Source organism: Schistocerca americana, chromosome 6, assembly GCF_021461395.2.
Source record: "Schistocerca americana isolate TAMUIC-IGC-003095 chromosome 6, iqSchAmer2.1, whole genome shotgun sequence".
NCBI classification, from domain to species: Eukaryota; Metazoa; Arthropoda; class Insecta; order Orthoptera; family Acrididae; genus Schistocerca; species Schistocerca americana.
The window spans coordinates 300,379,774-300,403,462 of NC_060124.1; the positions used below are offsets into that span (position 1 = coordinate 300,379,774).

Sequence of the window (23,689 nt, forward strand, 5' to 3'; positions counted from 1 at the left end):
GAAGTGCAACCCTTCCGCAAATTGCTGCAGTTTTCAATACTGGGCCATCAACAAGTGTCAGCGTACGAACCATTCAACGAAATATCATCGATTTGGGCTTTCGGAGCCGAAGGCCCACTCGTGTACCCTTGATGGCTGCACTACACAAAGCTTTATGCCTCGGCTAGGTCCGTCAACACCGACATTGGACTCTTCATGATTGGAAACATGTTTCCTCGTCGTTTGAAATTGTATCGAGCGGATAGCCGTGTACGGGTATGGAGACAGCCTCATGAATCTATGGACCGTGCATGTCAGCAGGGGACTGTCAAGCTACTGGAGGCTCTGTAATGGTAGGATTAATGGTGTCAATTTTCTTGCTCGTTGGGGACCTACGCTATATTAGACAGGTGTACCAATTTCTTTGGCTCTTCAGTGTATAACACGAATTATGTGGGCTAGTACAGTTTTGACAGTTTTTTTAAATATACTTACATATTGTGGGGTATAAATAGCAAATAACTACGCATAATATAAGGTTAACACGAAATCGTCTCCCATCCAGCGCAAGTTCATTTTACAGTACTTTACATAGTACTGCAAAATGTTTTTAGGCTACACCTACAGTAAAGAAAAAAAATCGGTGTTTGATTTGAAAGTTCAAATAATTTCGTACGACAAAATAATTTTTTGTAACATGTTTAAACTGCCAGGAGCACCATCGAATAATTTTCATGTCAAGACGTCCTCTATAGGTATGAAGTGTGTATTACACACAAACAGCGCATCATAAAGGTTTTTTGGTGAAAAATTGCAACTAAAAACATAACTCTTAGTTTGGTGACCTTAGGATTCTTGCAGTGATCCCAGAAAACTTTCAACGCGTTCATTACGCCAGTTAAAGTTACATTTACCCATCAGACGAGATGTGACACACATATTTTACGTGCGTTAAGTATGGTAACTTTGAACCTGCTGATCTCGCTAATTGATAACGATATCGACGGAAGTAGTTTTAAGGTTCCCCTAGAATATCATTTTAAGGACACATGGTAAAAAGTTTGCTGATACCATGAGTAGAAATGATAGAAGTGCCCATCTGCATAGCTGGTACTTTTGATACCAATAAAATCATAAAATCATGGTTTTTTTGGGTTTTCTCAGGGACCGCCCAAGAACTAATGGTGTTTTTACAAGCCAGCTAAGGCCAACCATAGACCACACTTAAGGCAAAAGAACCAACCGATTTGCTCAATTTACATGGCGTGGAGAAAGCAGTGGCGGATTCAGAAAAACCTCAAGGAGGGGGCGCTAAAGATATCTTGAGCCACCTTTACTTTTACTGTAATAAAAAATAATCAAGTCACATGCAAAGTTTAAGAAAGTTTTATTTAAACTGATTATACACATATACAAGAAAATACCATCTTATGATATCGAGATCACTAGAATGGCGGCGACTTTTCTCGTACGTATGTGTCTGCAAAATGTGTTGCTAATAGAATTAATCGTAAAGAAGTAATAAATTAAAACGTCGTGCCTCATGGTGAAGTTTTACTGCACGAAAAACAAACAGGTAGTTGGCGATAAACTTTTTTCGTTTCATTATTTTGTGAGTAGTGTCAACGAGAAAAAATTTCATAGAGGGCTATTCGGAAAGTAAGTTGCGATTGGTCACGAAATGGAAACCACTATGCAAATCCCAAGCTTTGCACAGACGTGTTGGTCAGTTTCTCTAGTACGCCCGTCAATCGCGCCACGTTACATTTTACAGTTCTGAGCACATAATGATGCCTAGAAAATAGTGTCTCCTGCCAAGTACGATGGCACAAGGAGAAATTACGCCTGAAGGTATGCAGCCCACATAATGTAACTGTCATGCGTTACCTTCTTCAAGACGATCCCTGGCCGCATTCTGCAGGGGCAATGAAGATGCTCCCGCAGCGTTTTCGATGGGAAGTGTTTGATCACCCACAATACAGCTCGTAAATGGCTCCCTCTGAGTTTCGTTTCTGCTCACATGAACCGCTAGCTATGAAGACAACATTTTGGCACATGGCTGTGAAATACCATACCGGACAATGGATATTCTTGATGTTAAATCCTTATTCAATTCGAATCGGCGTTAGACCAGCGTAGAGACGTGGCGGAAAGCACTGACGGCTGCCTTCTATGACGAGCATATTGGAACGTTGGTGTAACTCCACGACAAATGTCTAAGTCGAAGCGGCGGCTAAAGAGATAAATAGCCGGAAATTATAGCTAACAGTTGCAAATAAAATATTTTTGATTTTCACAGTGGTTTGTATTTCGCGGCCGATCGAAATTTACATTCGGAATACCCTAAATATTTGTAAAGTTTGTTGGAAATGGTTAAGTGCTCTCATTCTTAAAGAGTAGGTGAATGTAGTCGGGGTAGTCTGCGCGCCATGGGTTACGCTGCCTCAAGACTCATACAAAGTTTGTACTTGTCTTTTAATGAGTAGGCTATGACAGCATTTTTAATTTTTATATTTACTCGATAATTATATGGATTACTGAAAATGATATTTTTGTTGCTTCTGAAAGCCTTTAGATAAGCAACCTGCAACTAGGTTTGTGCAGCATGAACTACGAACCAGTTTAGCCGTTTAGTAATTTACATTACGTCATACTCCGCAAGCCACCTAACGGTGTGTGGTGGTCGTTACTTTTGGTACTGCCAACTGATCGCTTCTTCCCTGTCCCACTCGCGATTGGTTGCAAGAATTATTGTCGGAAAGCCTCTGTATTAGCTCCAATTTCTCAAAATTTCTCGTCATTGCCATTTCGCGAGATGTATTTGGAAGGAAGTAATATATTGGCGGACTCTTCCCGGAAAGTACTCTCTCAATAGCAAACCTCTCCGTGATGTACAACTCCTTTCTTGTAACGTCTGGCACTGCAGTCTGTTGAGCGCCTCTGGAACGCTCTCGCGCCGACTAAATGATGCCGCGACGAAACGTGCCACTCTGTGTTTGATCCACCCCATCCCTTCCATCAGCCATATTGATAAACAATATACCAAGAATCGGTCGAATAAGAGCCTTGTAAGCCACTTCCTTCGTGGATGAGTTGCAGATTTCCTTAAGACTCTTCTTATGAATCTCAGTCTGTCATCTATTTTTCCTGTTTCATATGGTCATCCCACTTACGAACGCTCTGGATAGTTACTCACAGATATTTTACGGTGGATATTGTTTCCAGCAATTTGCCGTCAATAATTTAATCTTACAGTAGTATATTTCTTTTCCTGTGTATGTGCAGTACATTATATTTATTTACGTACAGGGCCAACTGCCAGAGCACTATTCATCAACTCTCTGCAGCTCATTCTGCAAATATATGCTATCTTCTGACGTTGGTACTTTTTTTATAGACGTCCACATTACCTGCTGCGAACGGTCTTAAAGAGCATCCGACGCTTTTCACTAGATCATATATGCATTATACATACACTGTAGCCGGCCGGGGTGGCCGAGCGGTTCTAGGCGCTACAGTCTGGCACCGCGCGACCTCTACGGTCGCAGGTTCGAATCCTGCCTCGGGCATGGATGTGTGTGATGTCCTTAGGTTAGTTAGGTTTAAGTAGTTCTAAGTTCTCGGGGACTGATGACCTCAGAAGTTAAGTCCCATAGAGCTCAGAGCCATTTTTTTATACACTGTAAACAGTAACCCTATCACACTTCCCTGGGATACTCTGGAAATTACATTTCTCGATTTTGTCCCTTTAAGAACGACACGTTGTGTTCTATCTGCAAGGGAGTTCTGTGTCTAGTCGCAAGTCTCGTCAGATACTTGATAAGCTTGTATCTTTTTCAGTAATAAGCAGTGCGGGACGGTGTCAAATGCCTTCTTGAAGTCAAGGAACACGGCATCAACTTCAGTGCCGTTGTTTACAGCGCTATGGATCTCGGCTAATTTTTATAGAGGAGATTTACATCATCATTGAGCATAAAACAGGTCCAAATGGCTCTGAGCACTATGGGACTCAACATCTGAGGTCATAAGTCCCCTAGAACTTAGAACTACTTAAACCTAACTAACCTAAGGACATCACACACATCCATGCCCGAAGCAGGATTTGAACCTGCGACCGTAGCTGTCGCGCGGTCCCAAACTGAAGCGCCTAGAACCGCTCGGCCATAGCGGCCGGATAAAACAGGTTCCTTATCTTCACAACAGATCGGCGTCAACGATATAGGCCTACGATTATGTGCATGTGTTTTACGGGATGACCTGCACTTTCTTCCAGTCAGTACCCCTCGCTGCTTCAGTGACCTATGAAAACTACTGTTAGAAGAGGAACAAGTTCTTTCGCATAATCTTTGTAGAATCTTACAGGTATCTCATCTCGTCGTGATGCCTTTTCACTACTAAGCGATTGTAGTTGCTCTTCTGCTTCGCGATATGCTATCTCAATATCCGCCATTTCGACGTTCGTTCGATGATTGGTAGGAGGGACCGTGTTACGATCTTACGCGGTGAAACAATTTGATAAGACCAAAGTCATTATTCGACCTTCTCTCTGTTACCTTCAGTTTCAGTACCAATATGGCCACTGAGTGAACGAATAGAGAATTTCTAACTGCTTTCTAATTTTACGTAAGACCAAAACCTCATCGGGTTTTTACTCGTATCGATTGACAAAATTTTACTTTCAGAGTCATCGATCGCTTTTATCATTGCTCTACTCACTCTCATTTTCGCTTCGTTCAGCTTTTTTATTTGCCAGTTAGGTTTTGATTTCTGTTGAGTCTGTGATGAAACTCTCTTTGTTTACGTAGCAGTTTTCCGACAAGGCTGTTAAACGACGATTGGTCTTTCCCATTCCTCAAGACTTTGTAGTTGTCTAAGGTTTATTGAACGATGATTCTGAATTTTTTCCATTTCTGCTCCACATCTTCAGCCTCAGTACTGAATTTTTGTTGTTGACTATTCACATACTCTGAAATTTGTATCCTGTCACTCTTGCTCAGCAAAAATGCTTTTCTGTCTTACTTTTCTCTTGTAAAACTCATGGTCATAGTTGCAATCACAGTCTTACAATCAGTGATACCTTCCTCTGAGTTAGCTGACTCAATAAGTTCATGTCTGTTTGTTGCTAGGAGGTCTAATACTTTACGTTAACGAGTTGGTTGTGCAATTATCTGCCGGAAGTAACGTAGATGTTTTCACTATTAAGGCATTATAGTCTGGGTACAAGTATATAGTTTCATGGTTAGACACACAATAACGGCCGGCTGGTATGGCCGCGCGGTTCTAGGCGCTTCAGTCTGGAACCGCGGGACCGCTACGGTCGCGGGTTCGAATCCTGCCTCGGGCATGGATGCGTGTGATGTCCTTAGGTTAGTTAGGTTTAAGTAGTTCTAAGTTCTAGGGGACTGGTGACCACAGATGTTAAGTCCCATAGTGCTCAGAGCCATTTTTTAAGCCACACAATAACGAAATGCGAGTTCAGATCAAATCAACAATCGTAATGTTTATAGAAAGTAAAATAATGTACACTGAGGTGACGAGAGTTATGGGATGCCTCCTAATATCGTGTGGGAACTGCTTTTGCCCGGCGTAGTGCAGCAGCTCGACGTGGCGTGGAGTCAAGTCGTTCTAAATCCTCTGCAGAAAAATTGAGCTATGCTGTCTCTATACCAGTCCATAACTGCGAAAGTGTTGCCGGTGTTGTGCGCGAACTGACCTCTCGGTTATATGAAACTATATACTTTTACGCAGAGTATGTTGTCTTAATAGCGAAATGTAGTGTGAATAGGGCTATGTGAGAGGCGTTCAATGAATTCGAAAGTAAAGTTCTATGTACTGACTTGGCAGAAACTCGTAAGAAATTTTGGTCTTATGTCAAAGCGGTATGTGGATCAAAACAAAATGTCCAGACACTCTGTGACCAAAATGGTACTGAAACAGAGGATGACAGACTAAAGGCCGAAATACTAAATGCCTTTTTCCAAAGCTGTTTCACAGAGGAAGACTGCACTGTAGTTCCTTCTCTAGATTGTCGCACAGATGACAAAATGGTAGATATCGAAATAGATGACAGAGGGATAGAAAAACAATTAAAATTGCTCAAAAGAGGAAATGCCGCTGGACCTGTTGGGATACCAGTTCGATTTTACACAGAGTACGCGAAGGAACTGTCCCCCTTCTTGCAGCTGTGTACCGTAGGTCTCTAGAAGAGCGTAGTATTCCAAAGGATTGGGAAAGGGCACAGGTCATCCCCGTTTTCAAGAAGGGACGTCGAGCAGATGTGCAGAACTATATCTCTAACGTCGATCACTTGCAGAATTTTGGAACACGTATTATGTTCGAGTATAATGACTTTTCTGGAGACTAGAAATCTACTCTGTAGGAATCAACATGGGTTTCGAAAAAGACTATCGTGTGAAACCCAGCTCGCGCTATTCGTCCACGAGACTCAGAGGACCATAGACACGGGTTCCCAGGTACATGCCGTGTTTCTTGACTTCCGCAAGGCGTTCTATACAGTTCCCCACAGTCGTTTAAAGAACAAAGTAAGAGCATATGGACTATCCGACCATTTGTGTGATTGGATTGAAGAGTTCCTGGGTAAAAGAACGCAGCACGTCATTCTCAATGGAGAGAAGTCTTCCGAAGTAAGAGTGATTTCAGGTGTCCCGCAGGGGAGGGTCGTAGGACCGTTGCTGTTCACAATATACATAAATGACCTTGTGGATAACATCGGAAGTTCACTGAGGCTTTTTGCGGATGATGCTGTTGTATATCGAGAGGTTGTAATAATGGAAAATTGTACTGAAATGCAGGGGGATCTTCAGCGAAATGACACACGGTGCAGGGAATGGCAATTGAATCTCAATGTAGACAAGTGTAATGAGCTGCGAATACATAGAAAGAAAGATCCTTTATCATTTAGCTACAAAATAGAAGGTCAGCAACTGGAAGCAGTTAATTCCATAAATTATCTGGGAGTACGCATTAGGAGTGATTTAAAATGGAATGATCATATAAAGTTGATCGTTGGTAAAGCAGATACCAGACTGAGATTCATTGGAAGAATCCTAAGGAAATGCAATCCGAAAACAAAGGAAGTAGGTTACAGTACACTTTTTCGCCCACTGCTTGAATATTGCTCACCAGTGTGGGATCCATACCAGATAGGGTTGATAGAAGATTCAACGGAGAGCAGCGCGCTTCGTTACACGATCATTTAGTAATCGCGAAAGCGTTACGGAGATGGTAGATAAACTCCAGTGGAAGACTCTGCAGGAGAGATGCTCAGTACCTCGGTACGGGCTTTTGTTGAAGTTTCGAGAACATACCTTCACTGAGGAGTCAAGCAGTATATTTCTCCCTCCTACGTATATCTCGCGAAGAGACCATGAGGATAAAATCAGAGAGATTAGCGCCCACACAGAGGCATACCGACAATCTTTCTTACCACGAACAATACGAGACTGGAATAGAAGGGAGAACCGATAGAGGTACTCAAAGTACCCTCCGCCACACACCATCATGTGGCTTTCGGAGTATGGATGTAGATGTAGATGTACGATAAATGGTCGACGGGTTTCATATCGGGTCATATGGGTGGTCAAATCATTCGCTCGAAATGTCCGGAATGTTCTACAATGCAATCGCGAACAACTGTGACCCAGTGGCGTGGCGCACTGTCATCCATATAAATTCCATCGTTGTTTGGGAAATGTCTTCAAAGTAGCCGAACATAATCATTTCCAGTCAATGATCGATTCAGTTGGGAGGATCATTTCATGTAAAAACAGCCCACACCATTACGGAGCCAAAACTATCTTTCACAGCCTTGTTGACAATTTGGGTCCATAAGTGAATTTAGACTTTCTTGGCGAATCTCGATGATGAAGTCTTCTCGGGCCCCTGGCTTCGCGGGATCTGCGTCGCACTCGAACCCTACCAATAGCTCGGGGTCTGTGGCACACTCGAATCCTTCCATCAGCTCTTAGCAATTGAAATTGGAGACTCATCTGACCACGCTAATGTTTTCCAATCGCCTACGGTCCAACCGATATGGTAAAGAGACCAGAAGAGAAGCTGCAGGTGATTGTTCAGATGGCTCTAAGCACTATGGGACTTCACAAAATGATTCAAATGGCTCTAAGCACTATGGGACTTAACATCTGAGGTCATCAATCCGCTAGACAAAGAACTACTTAAACCTAACTAACCTAAGTACATCACACACATCCATGCCCGAGGCAGGATTCGAACCTGCGGCCGTAGCAGCAGCGCGGTTCCGGACTGAAGTGCCTAGAACTGCTCGGCCACAGTGGCCGGCTAGCTGTAGGTGATACTATGCTGTTAGCAAAGGCATTCGCCTCAGTCGTCTGCTGCCGTACTCCACTAACGCCTAATTTCGCCTCACTGTCGTAACGGATGCGAACTTCGGACGTCACACATTGATTTCTGCGGTTATTTCACGCAGTGTTACTTGTCTATCGGCACTGAAAACTGCACGCAAACGCTCGTAAGTTAAGGCAGTCGGCCACTGCGTTGTCCGTGGTGAGATGTAGTGCCTGAAATGTGGTGTTCTCGACACATTCTTGACACTGTGAATCTCGGGATATTCAATTTCCTAACGATTTCATAAATTTAATGACCCATGCGTCTAGTTCGAGCTACCATTTCGCGTTCGAAGTCTGTTATTTCCCGTCTGCGGTCATAATTACATATGAAACCGTTTCAGAAGAATCATCTGAGTACAAATGACCGCTACGCCAATGCACTGCACTTTTATTCCTAGTGTATGCGGTATGCACATCGCTATCTCATGGCGTACGTCATCTCAATGTACAACAATGTGGTCAAGCGATAAACAGAAATACACTACTAGATTCTAAACCGGCACGCTATTTGATCACTTTATTAGCGTATTATTAGATTAGACTAGATTAGATTAGTACTTATTCCATAGATCACGAATACGACACTTCGTAATGATGTGGAACGTGTCAGGTTAATAAAAGGTGTCTATACAAGATATTACATTACACAAAATATTACATGACACTTAATATTTTTAATTTTTTGTGGGGGTTGGGGAAATTACCCATTTACTATATCCAAAAATTCATCTAATGAGTAGAAGGAGTTGCCATTAAGAAATTCTTTTAATTTCCGTTTAAATTCTATATGGCTATCTGTCAGACTTTTGATGCTATTAGGTAGGTGACCAAAGACTTTTGTAGCAGCATTATTTACCCCCTTCTGAGCCGAAGTTAGATTTAACCTGGCGTAGTGAAGATGATTCTTTCTCCTAGTGTTGTAGCATTGTACACTGCTATTACTTTTGAATTCATTCGGGTTGTTAATAACAAATTTCATAAGTGAATATATATATTGTGAGGCTACAGTGAAGATCTTTAGCTCTGTAAATAAGTGTCTGCAGGATGATCTTGGATGAGCTCCAGCAATTATTCTGATTACACGCTTTTGTGCAATGAACAATCTTTTACTCAATGATGAGTTACCCCAGAATATGATGCCATACGAAAGCAGAGAATGAAAATAGGCATGGTAAGCTAATTTACCGAGATGTATATCGCCAAAATTTGCAATAACCCTAATAGCATAAGTAGCTAAACTCAAACGTTTCAGCAGATCCTCAGTGTGTTTTTTCCAGTTCAACCCCTCATCAATGCATACACCTAGAAACTTAGAATATTCTAGCTTAGCTACCGATTTCTGATCGAAGTCTATATTTATTAATGGTGTCATTCCATTTATTGTGTGGAACTGTATATACTGTGTTTTGTCAAAGTTTAATGAGAGCACATTTGCAGAGAACCACTTAATGATTTTCTGAAAAACATTGTTTACAATTTCACCAGGTAATTCTTGTCTGTTGGTTGTGATAGCTATACTTGTATCATCGGCAAAAAGTACCAGCTTGGCATCTTCGTGAATATAGAATTGCAAGTCATTAATATATATTAAGAACAGCAGAGGACCAAGACCGAACCTTGCAGCACCCCATTCTCGATTGTTCCACAGTTTGAGAAATCACCAGTTTTTTGCATATTATTGTTGTTGTTGTTGCGGTCTTCAGTCCCGAGACTGGTTTGATGCAGCTCTCCATGCTACTCTATCCTGTGCAAGCTTCTTCATTTCCCAGTACTTACTGCAACCTACATCCTTCTGAATCTGCTCAGTGTGTTCATCTCTTGGTCGCCCTCTGCGATTTTTACCCTCCACGCTGCCCTCCAGCACTAAATTGGTGATCCCTTGATGCCTCCGAACACGTCATACCAACCGATCCCTTCATCTAGTCAAGTTGTGCCACAAACTACTCTTCTCTGCAATTCTATTCAATACCTCATCATTAGTTATGTGATCTACCCATCTAATCTTCAGCGTTCTTCTGTAGCACCACATTTCGAAAGCTTCTATTCTCTTCTTGTCTAAACTATTTATCGTCCATGTTTCACTTCCATACATGGCTACACTCCATACAAATACTTTCAGAAACTACTTCCTGACAGTTAAATCAATACTCGATGTTAACAAATTTATCTTCTTCAGAAACGCTTTCCTTGCCATTGCCAGTCTACATTTTATATCCTCTCTACTTCGACCATCATCAGTTATTTTGCTCCCCAAATAGCAAAACTCCTTTACTACTTTAAATGTCTCATTTCCTAATCTAATTCCCTCATCATCACCCGACTTAATTCGACTATATTCCATTATCCTCGTTTTGCTTTTGTTGATATTCATCTTATACCCTCCTTTCAAGACACTGTCCATTCCGTTCAACTGCTCTTCCAAGTCCTTTGCTGTCTCTGACAGAATTGCATATTATGTGAACTGCTTATTTCAACTTTCTGCACTCTTCCAGTTAGGTATGATTTAAACCGTTTGAGCACTGTCCCATTCATACCACAGTACTTGAGCTTATCTAGAAGTATTCCATGATATACACAATCAAAAGCATTGGATAGATCAGAAAAAATCCCAACGAGTGACTTCCGGTTACTCAGAGCATTTAATATTTCATTAATGAAAGTATATATAGCATTTTCCGTTGAAAAACCTTCTGGAAACCAAACTGAAATTTTGTTAAAGCCGGCCGGGGTGGCCGAGCGGTTCTGGGCGCTACAGTCTGGAACCTCACGACCGCTGCGGTCGCAGGTTCGAATGCTGCCTCGGGCATGGATGTGTGTGATGTTCTTAGGTTAGTTAGGTTTAAGTAGTTCTAAGTTCTAGGGGACTGATGACCTCAGAAGTTAAGTCCCATAGTGGCAGGGCCATTGGAACCATTTTGTTAAAACTTTATTTTTACAAAGGTGTGAAGCTACTCTACATCTCCTGGGGGGGGGGGGCGTAGATTTGTGTCCGGTGCGCTTCGTCGGATCCCATTCGTGGTGCGGGTACTCACAAGACGGTGGAGCCCGCGCTGGGGACATCTGTCAGCGAGCGGCAGCGCGGCGTGGGTCGCAACCGCCGGCTCAGCTGCGGAGACGCGAACCCGGCGGGCGCCCGGCGCGCCGCAGAACCCGCCGCCCCCGCGGGCGCCCGCGCCGTGGGGGTGGAGGAGGCGGCGGCGGGGGCTGCGGAGGCGGCGGCGGCGGCGGCGGCGGCGGTCGGTGGCAGTGGGTGCCTGCGCAGCGTCCGCTCGTCGTCCGAGTCCGCGGGCGAGCCGCCCCCGCTGTGCTGCTGCTGGTTCTGCTGCTGCTGCTGCTGGCGGTACAACAGATGGCCGCGGAAAACCGAGGACGACTCCGTCCGGAAGTCCGCCAGAGACGCCGCGCTCGGTTGGTAGGCAGTGCCACTCGTGCAGAAGCGCTGCGCCTCCAAATCCGTCGTAATCGACAGCGAGTCTGCGCAAACGACAATTATGCTGTGCATTGTGGACATATCTCACATTTTTTGCAAGTATCAACAGTCTTCGTTTAGAATACGTGGAAGCAAAAACAGCCCATGATCCAAATTAGTTTACTCAATTCAGCAACCGCTTTCGATCGTTTCGCTCATCAAACTGATCTTTCTCCTTAGTAAAAGAAGCAAATAAACTATTTTTTTACCCGTGGTTGGCACCGCTAACATATTAAAATAGTGATAAAGTAGTCCTACATCTACATTTATACTCCGCAAGCCACCCAACGGTGTGTGGCGGAAGGCACTTTACGTGCCACTGTCATTACCTCCCTTTCCTGTACCAGTCGCGTGTGCTTCACGTGAAGAACGACTGCCGGAAAGCCTCCGTGCGCGCTCGAATCTCTCTAATTTTACATTCGTGATCTCCTCGGGAGGTATAAGTAGGGGGAAGCAATATATTCGATACCTCATCCAGAAACGCACCCTCTCGAAACCTGGACAGCAAGCTACACCGCGATGCAGAGTGCCTCTCTTGCAGAGTCTGCCACTTGAGTTTGCTAAACATCTCCGTAACGCTATCACGCTTGCCAAATAACCCTGTGACGAAACTCGCCGCTCTTCTTTTCTATCTCCTCTGTCAACCCGACCTGGTACGGATCCCACACTGATGAGCAATACTCAAATAAAAGTCGAACGAGTGTTTTGTAAGCCACCTCCTTTGTTGATGGACTACATTTTCTAAGGACTCTCCCAATGACTCTCAACCTGGCACCCGCCTTACCAACAATTAATTTTATATGATCATTCCACTTCAAATCGTTCCGTACGCATACTCCCAGATATTTTCGGGAGGACGACGGTTCAATCCCGTGTCCGGCCATCCTGATTTAGGTTTTCCGTGATTTCCCTAAATCACTCCAGGTAAATGCCGGGATGGTTCCTCTGAAAGGGCACGGCCGACTTCCTTCCCCATCCTTCCCTAATCCGATGAGACCGATGACCACGCTGTCTGGTCTCCTTCCCCAAACAACTAACCAACCAACTCCCAGATATTTTACAGAAGTAACTGCTACCAGTGTTAGTTCCGCTATCATATAATCATACAATAAATGATCCTTCTTTCCATGTATTCGCAATACATTACATTTGTCTAAGTTAAGAATCAGTTGCCGCTCTCTGCACCAAGTGCCTATCCGCTGCAGATCTTCCTGCATTTCGCTGCAATTTTCTAATGCTGCAACTTCTCTGTATACTACAGCATCATCCGCGAAGAGCCGCATGGAACTTCCGACACTATCTACTAGGTCATTTATGTATATTGTGTAAAGCAATGGTCCCATAACACTCTCCTGTGGCACGCCAGAGGTTACTTTAACGTCTGTAGACGTCTCTCCATTGAGAACAAGATGCTGTGTTCTGTTTGCTAAAAACTTCAATCCAGCCACACAGCTGGTCTGATATTCCGTAGGCTCTTACTTTGTTTATCAGGTGACAGTGCGGAACTGTATCGAACGCCTTCCGGAAGTCAAGGAAAATGACATCTACCTTGGAGCCTGTATCTAATATTTTCTGGGTCTCATGAACAAATAAAGCGAGTTGGGTCTCACACGATCGCTGTTTCCGGAATCCATGTTGATTCCTACAAAGTAGATTCTGGGTTTCCGAAAACGACATGATACTCGAGCAAAAAACATGTTCTAAAATTCTACAACAGATCGATGGCAGAGATATAGGTCTATAGTTTTGCGCATCTGCTCGACGACCTTTCTTGAAGACTGGGACTACCTGTTCTCTTTTCCAATCATTTGGAATCTTCCGTTCCTCTAGAGACTTGCGGTACACGGCTGTTAGAAGGGGGGCAAGTTCTTCCGCGTACTCTGTGTAGAATCGGATTGGTATTCCGTCAGGTCCAGTGGACTTTCCTCTGTTGAGTGATTTCAGTTGCTTTTCTATTCCTTGGACACTTATTTAGATGTCAGCCATTTTTTCGTTTGTGCGAGGATTTAGAGAAGGAACTGCAGTGCGGTCTTCCTCTGTGAAACAGCTTTGGAAAAAGGTGTTTAGTATTTCAGTTCATCGTGGAGACGACAGCTTTGTCGTTTTTTTATAAATTATGAGGATGCCAACCGTCGCAAAAATTTTTGTGCTTCTTTTACTTAAGTTTAGGAGACAGATCAATCTGATGGATGATCGTGACGATTGAAACCGGTTACTGAACTCATTAAACAAGCTTGCGATGAAAGACTGGTTTGGTTTCCACGTATTCTCAGGTAATGGAGCGCTGTTGACTTCAAGGTGATCATGTCTCCCGTCATAGAGCTTTCTTTTAGGCCTTTTAACAGTATCGCACATTTGAAAACATTTTGGGAAATGTCCACTACTGGTTTGAATGTTTATTGAACAAAATCTGTCCATTGACAGCGAGATGAGATATAAGCCGCTACCGAAAAGTTTCTGTTTAAGGGCGTTCCTGCAGCGTAACTGGAACGTAGAGCGACTCCGATGCGGGTATATGGCTCTGAGCACTATGGGACTTAACATCTATGGTCATCAGTCCCCTAGAACTTAGAACTACCTAAACCTAACTAACCTAAGGACATCACAAAACACCCAGCCATCACGAGGCAGAGAAAATCCCTGACCCCGCCGGGAATCGAACCCGGGAACCCGGGCGTGGGATGCGAGAACGCTACCGCACGACCACGAGATGCGGGCGATGCGGGTATATAAACACCGACATCTATGTGTGGTATTCGTGTCTTTCCGATGTGCGTGCGGTAAATGCGGAAACGTGAACTGTGCCGACGTTATTACCAACGTGCTCTTATTCTGTTTTTGGCTGCCGAAGGACAAAAACCGGTAGACAACCATTGGAGAAGGGAAAATGTGTGTGGGACAGCATGTCTGTCGAAAACCACTGTTGTCATATGGTGCACCAAGTTCCGTGCTGGTTACGATTCGACGCAAGATCTGGCAGGCCAGCCTCATCCATGAACTCAAGTGGCAGATACTAGAGCGCCCGTCCTATAGTCTTGATTTCGCCCCAGGCGATTATCTTGCCTTCCATGCCTTGAAAAATTGACGATTCCTGTCATAAGAGAATATGCAGGAGGCAGTTACAGACTTTGTCATGCAGTAGAACACTGTGTTTTACCAAAGGGGAGCCTTCAGCTTGGTGCATAGGTGGGATGATAGCTTGAATGCTCACGGCGATTTTGGCTGATTGGCCTACCGACTCTGGACTTTACTGCCTTTGTACGGAAACTTTTTGATCGGCCCTTACACAAACACGACAAAAAGTGCATGGTTATTGGTAAGTACCTCCTGGCTTTCAGAAGAGGGCTGCGCTAAAACTGCAAGGTGTACAGACAACAGGCACACATCAGTGGATAGAGCACCTCTCCAAGTTTTTAACTCACATTACAGGTGCTTAATATGGGCACTATTTGTGATGCAGCAAACGTCAGTACATGCCTGCGATTCATTGAATTTGATGACATAAACTGTCTTGGAAGACGTGGCAGCAGCCCAATTTAGAAACGTGTTCATTGGATTGCCATTGTACAGATGTGAACTAACTGGACGCAACGATATTGACTGGACGATTCATCAGTATAGTCTGATGTGCATGCCCTCTAGTGGTACACTCTGAAACTACACCCCAGGGCGTATTATATGCACGAACTTTGAAAAATGCTCTATTCACTGTTATGTGTCCTTTTTCTGTAGGTCTTTTAGTTATTGTGGAGTCGTCTCCTGAAACCCCGGAGGTACTTATGAATAATCCTGTATGCCCTTTGAGGAGAGGCTAGGTCTTCTCCTTTGTCATCATTCTGTATGAGGTCATCATTTTTATAAGCGTTATATTGGCATTAGTGGTGGCGGGTGGCTTTGTGCCCTTCCTGACTCTCCAATACCCCAGGACAGAATTTGCATATCACACCCTGTTTGCATCTAAATCTCATGTTCAAGTGTAAGACAGTTTTCTACAGATACATACAGGGCATAGGTACCAGCTCAATAGTTACCTAGTTTCATGTATTAAACTGCCTAGAAACCACATACAGGTTGGCTAGGATACCAGCCCCCATAATTAATCCACCAGATCTGTGCTAGAATGTCACCTCATGTCCCAGAAGTGGATGGTTTATCGCGCTCAGCTATCAAGGTAGGGAGAGGTTAGGTGTTATCTATTATACAGGGTGATCAAAAAGTCAGTATACATTTGAAAACTTAATAAATCACGGAATAATGTAGATAGAGAGGTAAAAATTGACACACATGCTTGGAATGACATGGGGTTATTAGAACAAAAAAAAAAAACAAAGTTCACAAAATGTCCGACAGATGGCGCGTGAAAGATCTCTTGTGCGCGTCGTTTGGTGATGATCGTGTGCTCAGCCGCCACTTTCGTCATGCTTGGCCTCCCAGGTCCCCGGACCTCAGTACGTGCGATTATTGGCTTTGGGGTTACCTGAAGTCGCAAGTGTATCGTGATCGACCGACATCTCTAGGGATGCTGAAAGACAACATCCGACGTCAATACCTCACCATAACTCCGGACATGCTTTACAATGCTGTTCACATTATTCCTCGACTACAGCTATTGTTGAGGAATGATGGTGGACATATTGAGCATTTCCTGTAAAGAACATCATCTTTGCTTTGTCTTACTTCGTTATGCTAATTATTGCTATTCTGATCATATGAAGCGCCATCTGTCGGACGTTTTCTGAACTTTTGTATTTTTTGGTTCTAATAAAACCACATGTCATTCCAAGCATATGTGTCAATTTGTACCTCTCTATCTCCACTATTCCCTGATTTATTCTGTTTTCAAATTTATACTGACTTTTTGATCACCCGGTATATGTAAAGAAAAGTGTGTGTGTGTGTGGGGGGGGGGGGGGCGATATCCTCCCAAACCCCTGGATCGATTTCAGCCAAACTTGCCAGAGAAACAGCAGACCACATCGCGAGTATCAGCAGTGTGGAATTTATAACCTCCTAGCTCCAACAGGAGTGAAGACACAGACAAAAACGTGGTTTTTCAGGCCTTGGCCAATATGCTTCCCTGCCTGACAGGCATATTGTGTGCGAATAATATCGTCCTGCTTTCTTAACCTGTTTTACTAGGGCTATACATGCGTATGGGGACGGCTGACCTGAGAAAAGAGGAGGAGATACATAGAGAGAGGAGGTGAGGTGGACAGAGAAAGAGGAGAGATGGTGGAGATGACGGACGGAGAGAGAGGTCGGAAAAAATGGACGGAGAGAGGGGCGAGAAGGGTATGGACAGAAGAGCGAGAGGAGATGGACAGAGAGAGAGGTTTGTTGTGTGGGTAGTATCGGCACACCTTGCACGAGCTACACGCTTGTTTGGGCACAGCGAAACAGAGGAAGGAAGTGGAACAGTGAGTGAGGGAGGAAGATGAACTGGACAGAAGGAATGTGAAGCAGGAGAAGATGAATATAGAGAGGGGGAGGATGACAGAGATAGAGAGAGAGGGGAGGAGGAGATGGACAGTAAGGGCATGGTGGAGATGCTTAGAGGTGTGTGTGTGTGTGTGTGTGTGTGTGTGTGTGTGTGTGTGTGTGTGTAGAGGACTGAAAGAGAGACAAGGGCAGAAAATGGCGAATACAGAGAAAGGGGGGGGGGGGGGGGAAGGGAAGTGTCCAATATATGTGTCGAATGCGTACATGAGTGAAGCTGCGAAAAAGCTTATCCTTTTATTGCTTCTCAACACCATTCTCAATATCTTTTGTTTCTATGATAAAAGTGCGTGTACTCTCCTTTTCTAACAATGTGAATGTTACAGTCAAAATGTTAAGTCCAGTCATTAACTAGCATCTAAAATTTTGTGGGTGTTCGTGGGCTATAATGGAATAGTGCGTTATTACTGATCCTCTAGTACGGGTCAATGAAAATGTCTTACCAGTAAATGTTGACACCACAGTCAGGTTCTCTTCACTGAGAATCCGAAGCGGATGGTCCTCAGCGCATTCCCGCTCTTCTCCCACAGGCGAACAGAAGGGCCTCGCCAAACAGTACGCTATGTCGTCTTCCGTCACCTGCAGAGTACAGTAAAAAGATCTCATAGTTTTCTAAACTTAATGCACATATAACTGAGAACAGGAAAGTATGTCAGTGACGTGCCTGGCCGTTCGTTTTAGAAGTGTTAATGAAAATACAGGTTCTGGTAGCTATTAACCACAAATTTTATTAATTACAAAATATTATGTTCCTTATAAACACCCACTAGATTTTGGTTTCTTTTATGTGTAAAGCAATAAAAACTTTTGTCACTAACACTGTAGTATTGAACCACTTTACTCAGAATGGTTACAATTTAGAAGAAGTAAAATGTACTAAATGAAATTGATTTATCATAATTTTCATTATTTAATTGAAGACTAAGATCGTTTTAACCAGAGTTTTGCATTGGAACGAAAATTGCTGATAAAACATTAAGAATATGCGATATTTCGATCACGCAATACTGTTAATATTACGTAAAGAGACGGTTGAAAACGTTGCCGGAAATGTATTGTGGGGAAGTGACAAGAAGCTTAGCCCTTACTTGTCGAAAATAGGTGCTTCCGTAAGTATTATTGTCAGTTCATAACAAAGGAACAAATCTCTGGAAGAATAGGTGCACCCGAATGTCAATCCATGATCACGCAACTTCGATGCAGAACAGGGATGCCAAAAAGAGCCAACAGCACAAATGTTGACACATGTGAACTTCGATTTGACACCGTGGACATCTAGAAAACATTGAAAGCATGCCAAGGGACAGATTAAAAAATTTGGCTCTGAGCACTATGGGACTTAACTTCTGTGGTCATCAGTCCCCTAGAACTTAGAACTACTTAAACCTAACTAACCTAAGGATATCACACACATCCATGCCCGAGGCAGGATTGGAACCTGCGACCGTAGCAGTCGAGCGGTTCCGGACTGAGCGCCTTAAAAAATTTCTCGCGAAAACAAGATAGTATGAAACCCAAAGTTGGCCTATTTTTGTCCCATAATTCGAAATTCTGCACGAGAAAACGATGTCATATTGTCTGGTGTTGGCTGGATATGATCACAAGAGACTCTGACGTGGTTCACAGAATGACCGAGAATAGCCTTTGACTGAACGGAAGGACTGAAAGGAGCATTTGACTTGTAAGCTGAAAAACTGACATTTTCCATGATCGACAAATGCTGCATAGAATGAATGTTCATTCAGAATATTGTCGAACAGTTTAGATCTTAACGCCCACCTTCACAGGGTCGGTATCTGTTCGACAATATTAGCAGCGAACACTCATTTTAAGCAGCTTCTGTCATTTTGAATCAAAATGTCCTTTTTCCCATGTATCTCAGTTGCGTACCACCAGATGTTGAGGAGACTTAGTCACTCACAATGTGATAAACGCGATAAAAACAATAATAAGAAACTGCAGTCTTTACTTAGCTACAACTAAGCTAATTAATAATCTTAGTTAGCACATTTGAACACAGAGGAATGCAATTAATTGTGTTCTGTCTTTCACAAACGTCCATATCCTCTCCTCTATACCAACTCCCCACTCGATAGCCACCTCTCTTCATCTCTTCCCTTTCCATTCTTTCACCTCCTCATCCCAATCCCGCTCTTGAGCCCTACTTTCGTCACACTTTTCCCTATTAATCGCTCCATTCCTTTCTTCATTCCTCCCCTATCCTCCGCTTCCCTTCTTAATCCCTCCTCTACACATCGACTGCCCTCTTCATCCAGCCGCTCTCCATTCCTTCACATTCTTACCTGTAAACAAGAATCTTGCGTCTCCACAGGCTCTGCTGGTTCTTCAACTTCAATCACCTCTTCGTCCTGATCACTTGTTATCAGCTCCATTTGGTGTTCAGCTTCATGCAGGGAATGGAGCCGAATGTCCAGCGACAACTCTGGCAACAACAGAAAAGGTCATTAATTTCCATACTCACAGATATCCAATTGCTGTAACTCACCAAATGGTTAACTGCAGCCAATTACATTTTTGACTCGCTCAGAGTCGTTACACAAGTCATTACACACATGAGAAGTTGTATTTTTATGAGGCATTTTATTCCAAAACCATGTTTGACTTTTACAGGCAGCCTACAACTTTCGTCTATTTTTTGCGAAGTAGATAAACTGAAACTCATGACGTTCATCTGCTAGGCAGACGTCCTCTTCCACATGGGTCTAACTGTTTGAATGACCAAATAAATTCTGCAGTGCTACAAAGTTTAATTATGTATGCAGACAGTTAATCTAGTACAGGAATCGTGTTATCGACATTGATACTGGCAAGATATCGGTTCCAAGGATTCCAAAACTTTCGAGAACGTCTGGACTTCAAGTTCTAAGTCGGGTAACAAATGAATTTTTTTTTCGTGTGAATAATTAGATATGCGTTCATTTTTTCTTTACTTGTACTTGTACCTTGAAACCTTGCTTCTTGTCAAATTTCATGATTCCATGTCAAGGTTTTGATGAGTGAGATAAATGGTCGTATCTTTTGACTGCATTGACTCATAAGCTTACTATTTTTACGTCAGAAAGGGAATATAGACTTCAGTATGTGATAAAAATTTAAACTTGATACGTCTACGCGTTCCTGAGAAAAAGGGGTCTTAGCTGATGGAGGCACAGACAGACGGATAACAAATGACAATTTTTTTGTGTAATATAATTACAAAGTAACAATTCTGAATTTTTCCCTTTACTAGCACTGTGAAACCTTTCTTCTTGCCAACTTTCATGAATATGGACCAACGGGAAGTACTGCACAGGTTTTGATGAATGAGTTTGCGAGTATCAAAATTTGTGACATAAATTGCCGTATCTTTTAATTGCATTGACTTAGAAACAAACGTTTTTTATAGCGCCGAGAAATCATTGACCTTAATACGTGACATAAGTTTCAACTTGATATGTCAAACTGTCCCTGAGAAAAAGGGTCCTGAACATTCGGACAGATAGACAAACGGACAGACAGAAAGACGGACAACAAGATGATCGTATAAGGGTTCCGTTTTTACAGATTAAGGTACGGAAACCTAAAACTGAAGATTTCTGAGGCGTACAATTCAGACGTCGAACGCCACTCCCACTAGTTCAACAGCATATAGTGGAGAACCAAACACGTTACCCGACTGTTCGCCCAGAAAGTCGGGTAGAGCAATGGTGACATAGCCCCGAGTGCACACGTTTGGGCTATGAGACACCATTATATATGCATTAATTAAACAATAAATTGATAGCATGTAATGTGTAATGCAATGTACCTAGTAGAGAAAGTGAAGAACACCTTGAACCATGTTAAATAAAATGATAAAGTTATGGGATAAGAATATAACAGGACGATAAACGCGTCTAAAACGAAGGTGACAGACAGTAAACCTCCATCCTCCTCCTCTGACAGAGGAAGGGAAGTGTAGCCAATAAAAACTTCATGTTCCATTCCTGTTATGATTCAAGAGATGAAGCCTGGGAACCAATCATTTCACACGTCTATAGAGTTCCACTCGGCAACGTTCTTGATCCTCGATGAGTAAGTGAGGTGTAAAGCAACAAGAGATTTTCTTTTGGCTCAAATTTTCTGTTAGAATGCGATGCTCGCGCGTTTTTAGAAATTCCATGAGCTTCTCAACTAACCTGGTTGACGGACAACGATCACTTCAGCCACTTTTTGAACATTTTCTTTGACTCGAATTTTGGTGGTTCTCTTGGACGTGAATAGTGTTCAGTACTCTCTGTACCATCTCGAAATCTTCCATAGCACTTAAAGACGTCTTTGCGATTCACTGTTTCACTACCACTTCCAGGCTGTATAATTTCAAAAGTGTGTACGGCACTTTTACCAAATTTAAAACGAAACTTAATTTTGGAACGTTGCTCCATTGCCTCTTTCGCGACAGAACATCAAAACAGGTGTTAACTTTAAACTGAAAGATGAACGAAATAGCATGCTATTTTATTCACGCATTCCCCACAGATGGCATTAGTAGTTACGCGAATATACACAGTGAAGTCACATCAATATAATCACTGCGTATGCTCGACGCCGCCTTGCTGTAACTACTCACAGATGGCAGGTGGCTGCACTAACATTGGAGGGTATATAAGGCGTGTCGGGGGAAGCTGGAAACAGTGCAGTCGTTTTATGCGGAACCGGAGCGGTTTACCTGACGTCCGAAAGGGCATGATCATTCGTTTTCGGGACATGGGTGGAATCATTTCCGAAACGGCTAAGTTTTTAAATTTTTCGTGTGCCGCCGTGGTTAAAGTATGCCGTGCATAACAAAATGGCGCTATCCAAAACCGGTGTCAAGGCAACTGTGGTGCACCATGGGCCATGGATGACAGGGGTGAACGACAGATGCGGAGATACCTACGGTCGAATAGATGTGCAAATGAAACTTCCTGGCAGATTAAAACTGTGTGCCGAACCGAGACTCGTACTCGGGACCTTTGCCTTTCGCAGGCAAGTGTTCTACCAACTGAGCTACCCAAGCACGACTCACACCCCGTCCTCACAGCTTTACTTCCGCCAGTACCTCGTCTCCTACTTTCCAAACTTCACAGAAGCTCTCCTGCGAACCTCGCAGAACTAGCACTCCTGGAAGAAAGGATTTGCGGAGACATGGCTTAGCCACAGCCTTGGGGATATTTCTAGAATGAGATTTTCACTCTGCAGCGGAGTGTGCGCTGATTTGAAACTTCCTGGCAGATTAAAACTGTGTGCCGGAGTAGTACTGGCGGACGTAAAGCTGTGAGGACGGGGAGTGAGTCGTGCTTAAGTAGCTCAGTTGGTAGAGAACTTGCCCGCGAAAGGCAAAGGTCCCGAGTTCGAGTCTCGGTCCGACACACAGTTTTAATCTGCCAGGAAGCTGTTTCATATCAGCGCACACTCCGCTGCAGAGTGAAAATCTCATTCTGGAGATGTGCAATTGTTGAGCAACTGATCAAGGGACTACCAACGGTGTCTCCTCTTCAGTGAACGTTGCTGCGCATGGGCCCATGCAGCAGGCGTCTGGTACATGCTTCCACGCTAATGCTGTTCGTAGGCGGCGGAGGCTGGAATTTGTACTCCAGTATCGCAACTGGACGTCCGCTGGATGTCAACAGGTAGCCTTTTCAGATGAATCATGTTTTATGCTCCATCGCACAGATGGTCATTGGCGGGTACTGCGTCAAACGTCTGAAAGAAAACACCCTGCAACAATCGTCGGTAGGGTCCAGGCCGGAGGAGGGAGTGTTTTGGTCTGGGGAATGTTTTATTGGCATTCCCTGGGCGATCTCTTCATTATCGAAGGTACAATAGATCAGCACAAGTATACATATATCCTAGGGGACCATGTCCACACTTACACGGAGTTTGTTTTTTCTTGGCACTATGACATCTGCCAGCAGGACAGTCCAACGTGCCTGACAGTTCGCAGTGTACATGCGTGGTTTGAAGAGCACCGCGATGAGTTTTTGTACTCCCCTGGCCACCAAACTCCCCGCATTTAAACGCAGCTAAGAATGTGTGTGACCTTTATCAGGCTGTTCACGGTATGGATACTCAGCCTCACTGACTCTTCTTGCACGTCTTGCGGTGCAAAAACTGACTATTCCAGCTTTTCACAGATGGTCACATTAATGCGACTAGACAACGTAAAAACAGTCACCTTTCCTGGGGGACGGATTGTGTATGTCTGGAGCATAGCAGTGGACGGAAGTGAATCGTAGACTGTGGTGAAACCGGATAAGAAGAGAATCTAAGCGTTTGGAATGTCGTGCTATGCAAGCATGCTGAAAATGAGGTGGATGGATAAGCTAAGAAATAAGGA

At 43.6% G+C, this 23,689-nt stretch overlaps 1 protein-coding gene across 1 annotated transcript in view; it reads right to left on the reverse strand.

The window, feature by feature from the left end:
- Positions 1-23,689, reverse strand: part of LOC124620107 (kinesin-like protein KIF26A) — a 455,794-nt gene that overhangs the window by 25,987 nt on the left and 406,118 nt on the right. The window contains exons 14-16 of the mRNA XM_047146776.1: positions 19,635-19,774; positions 17,775-17,910; positions 11,399-11,840 (exon numbers count right to left, since the gene is read on the reverse strand). Of these exons, the coding sequence (XP_047002732.1) occupies positions 11,399-11,840; positions 17,775-17,910; positions 19,635-19,774 (718 nt within the window). The remainder of the gene's footprint in view (positions 1-11,398; positions 11,841-17,774; positions 17,911-19,634; positions 19,775-23,689) is intronic.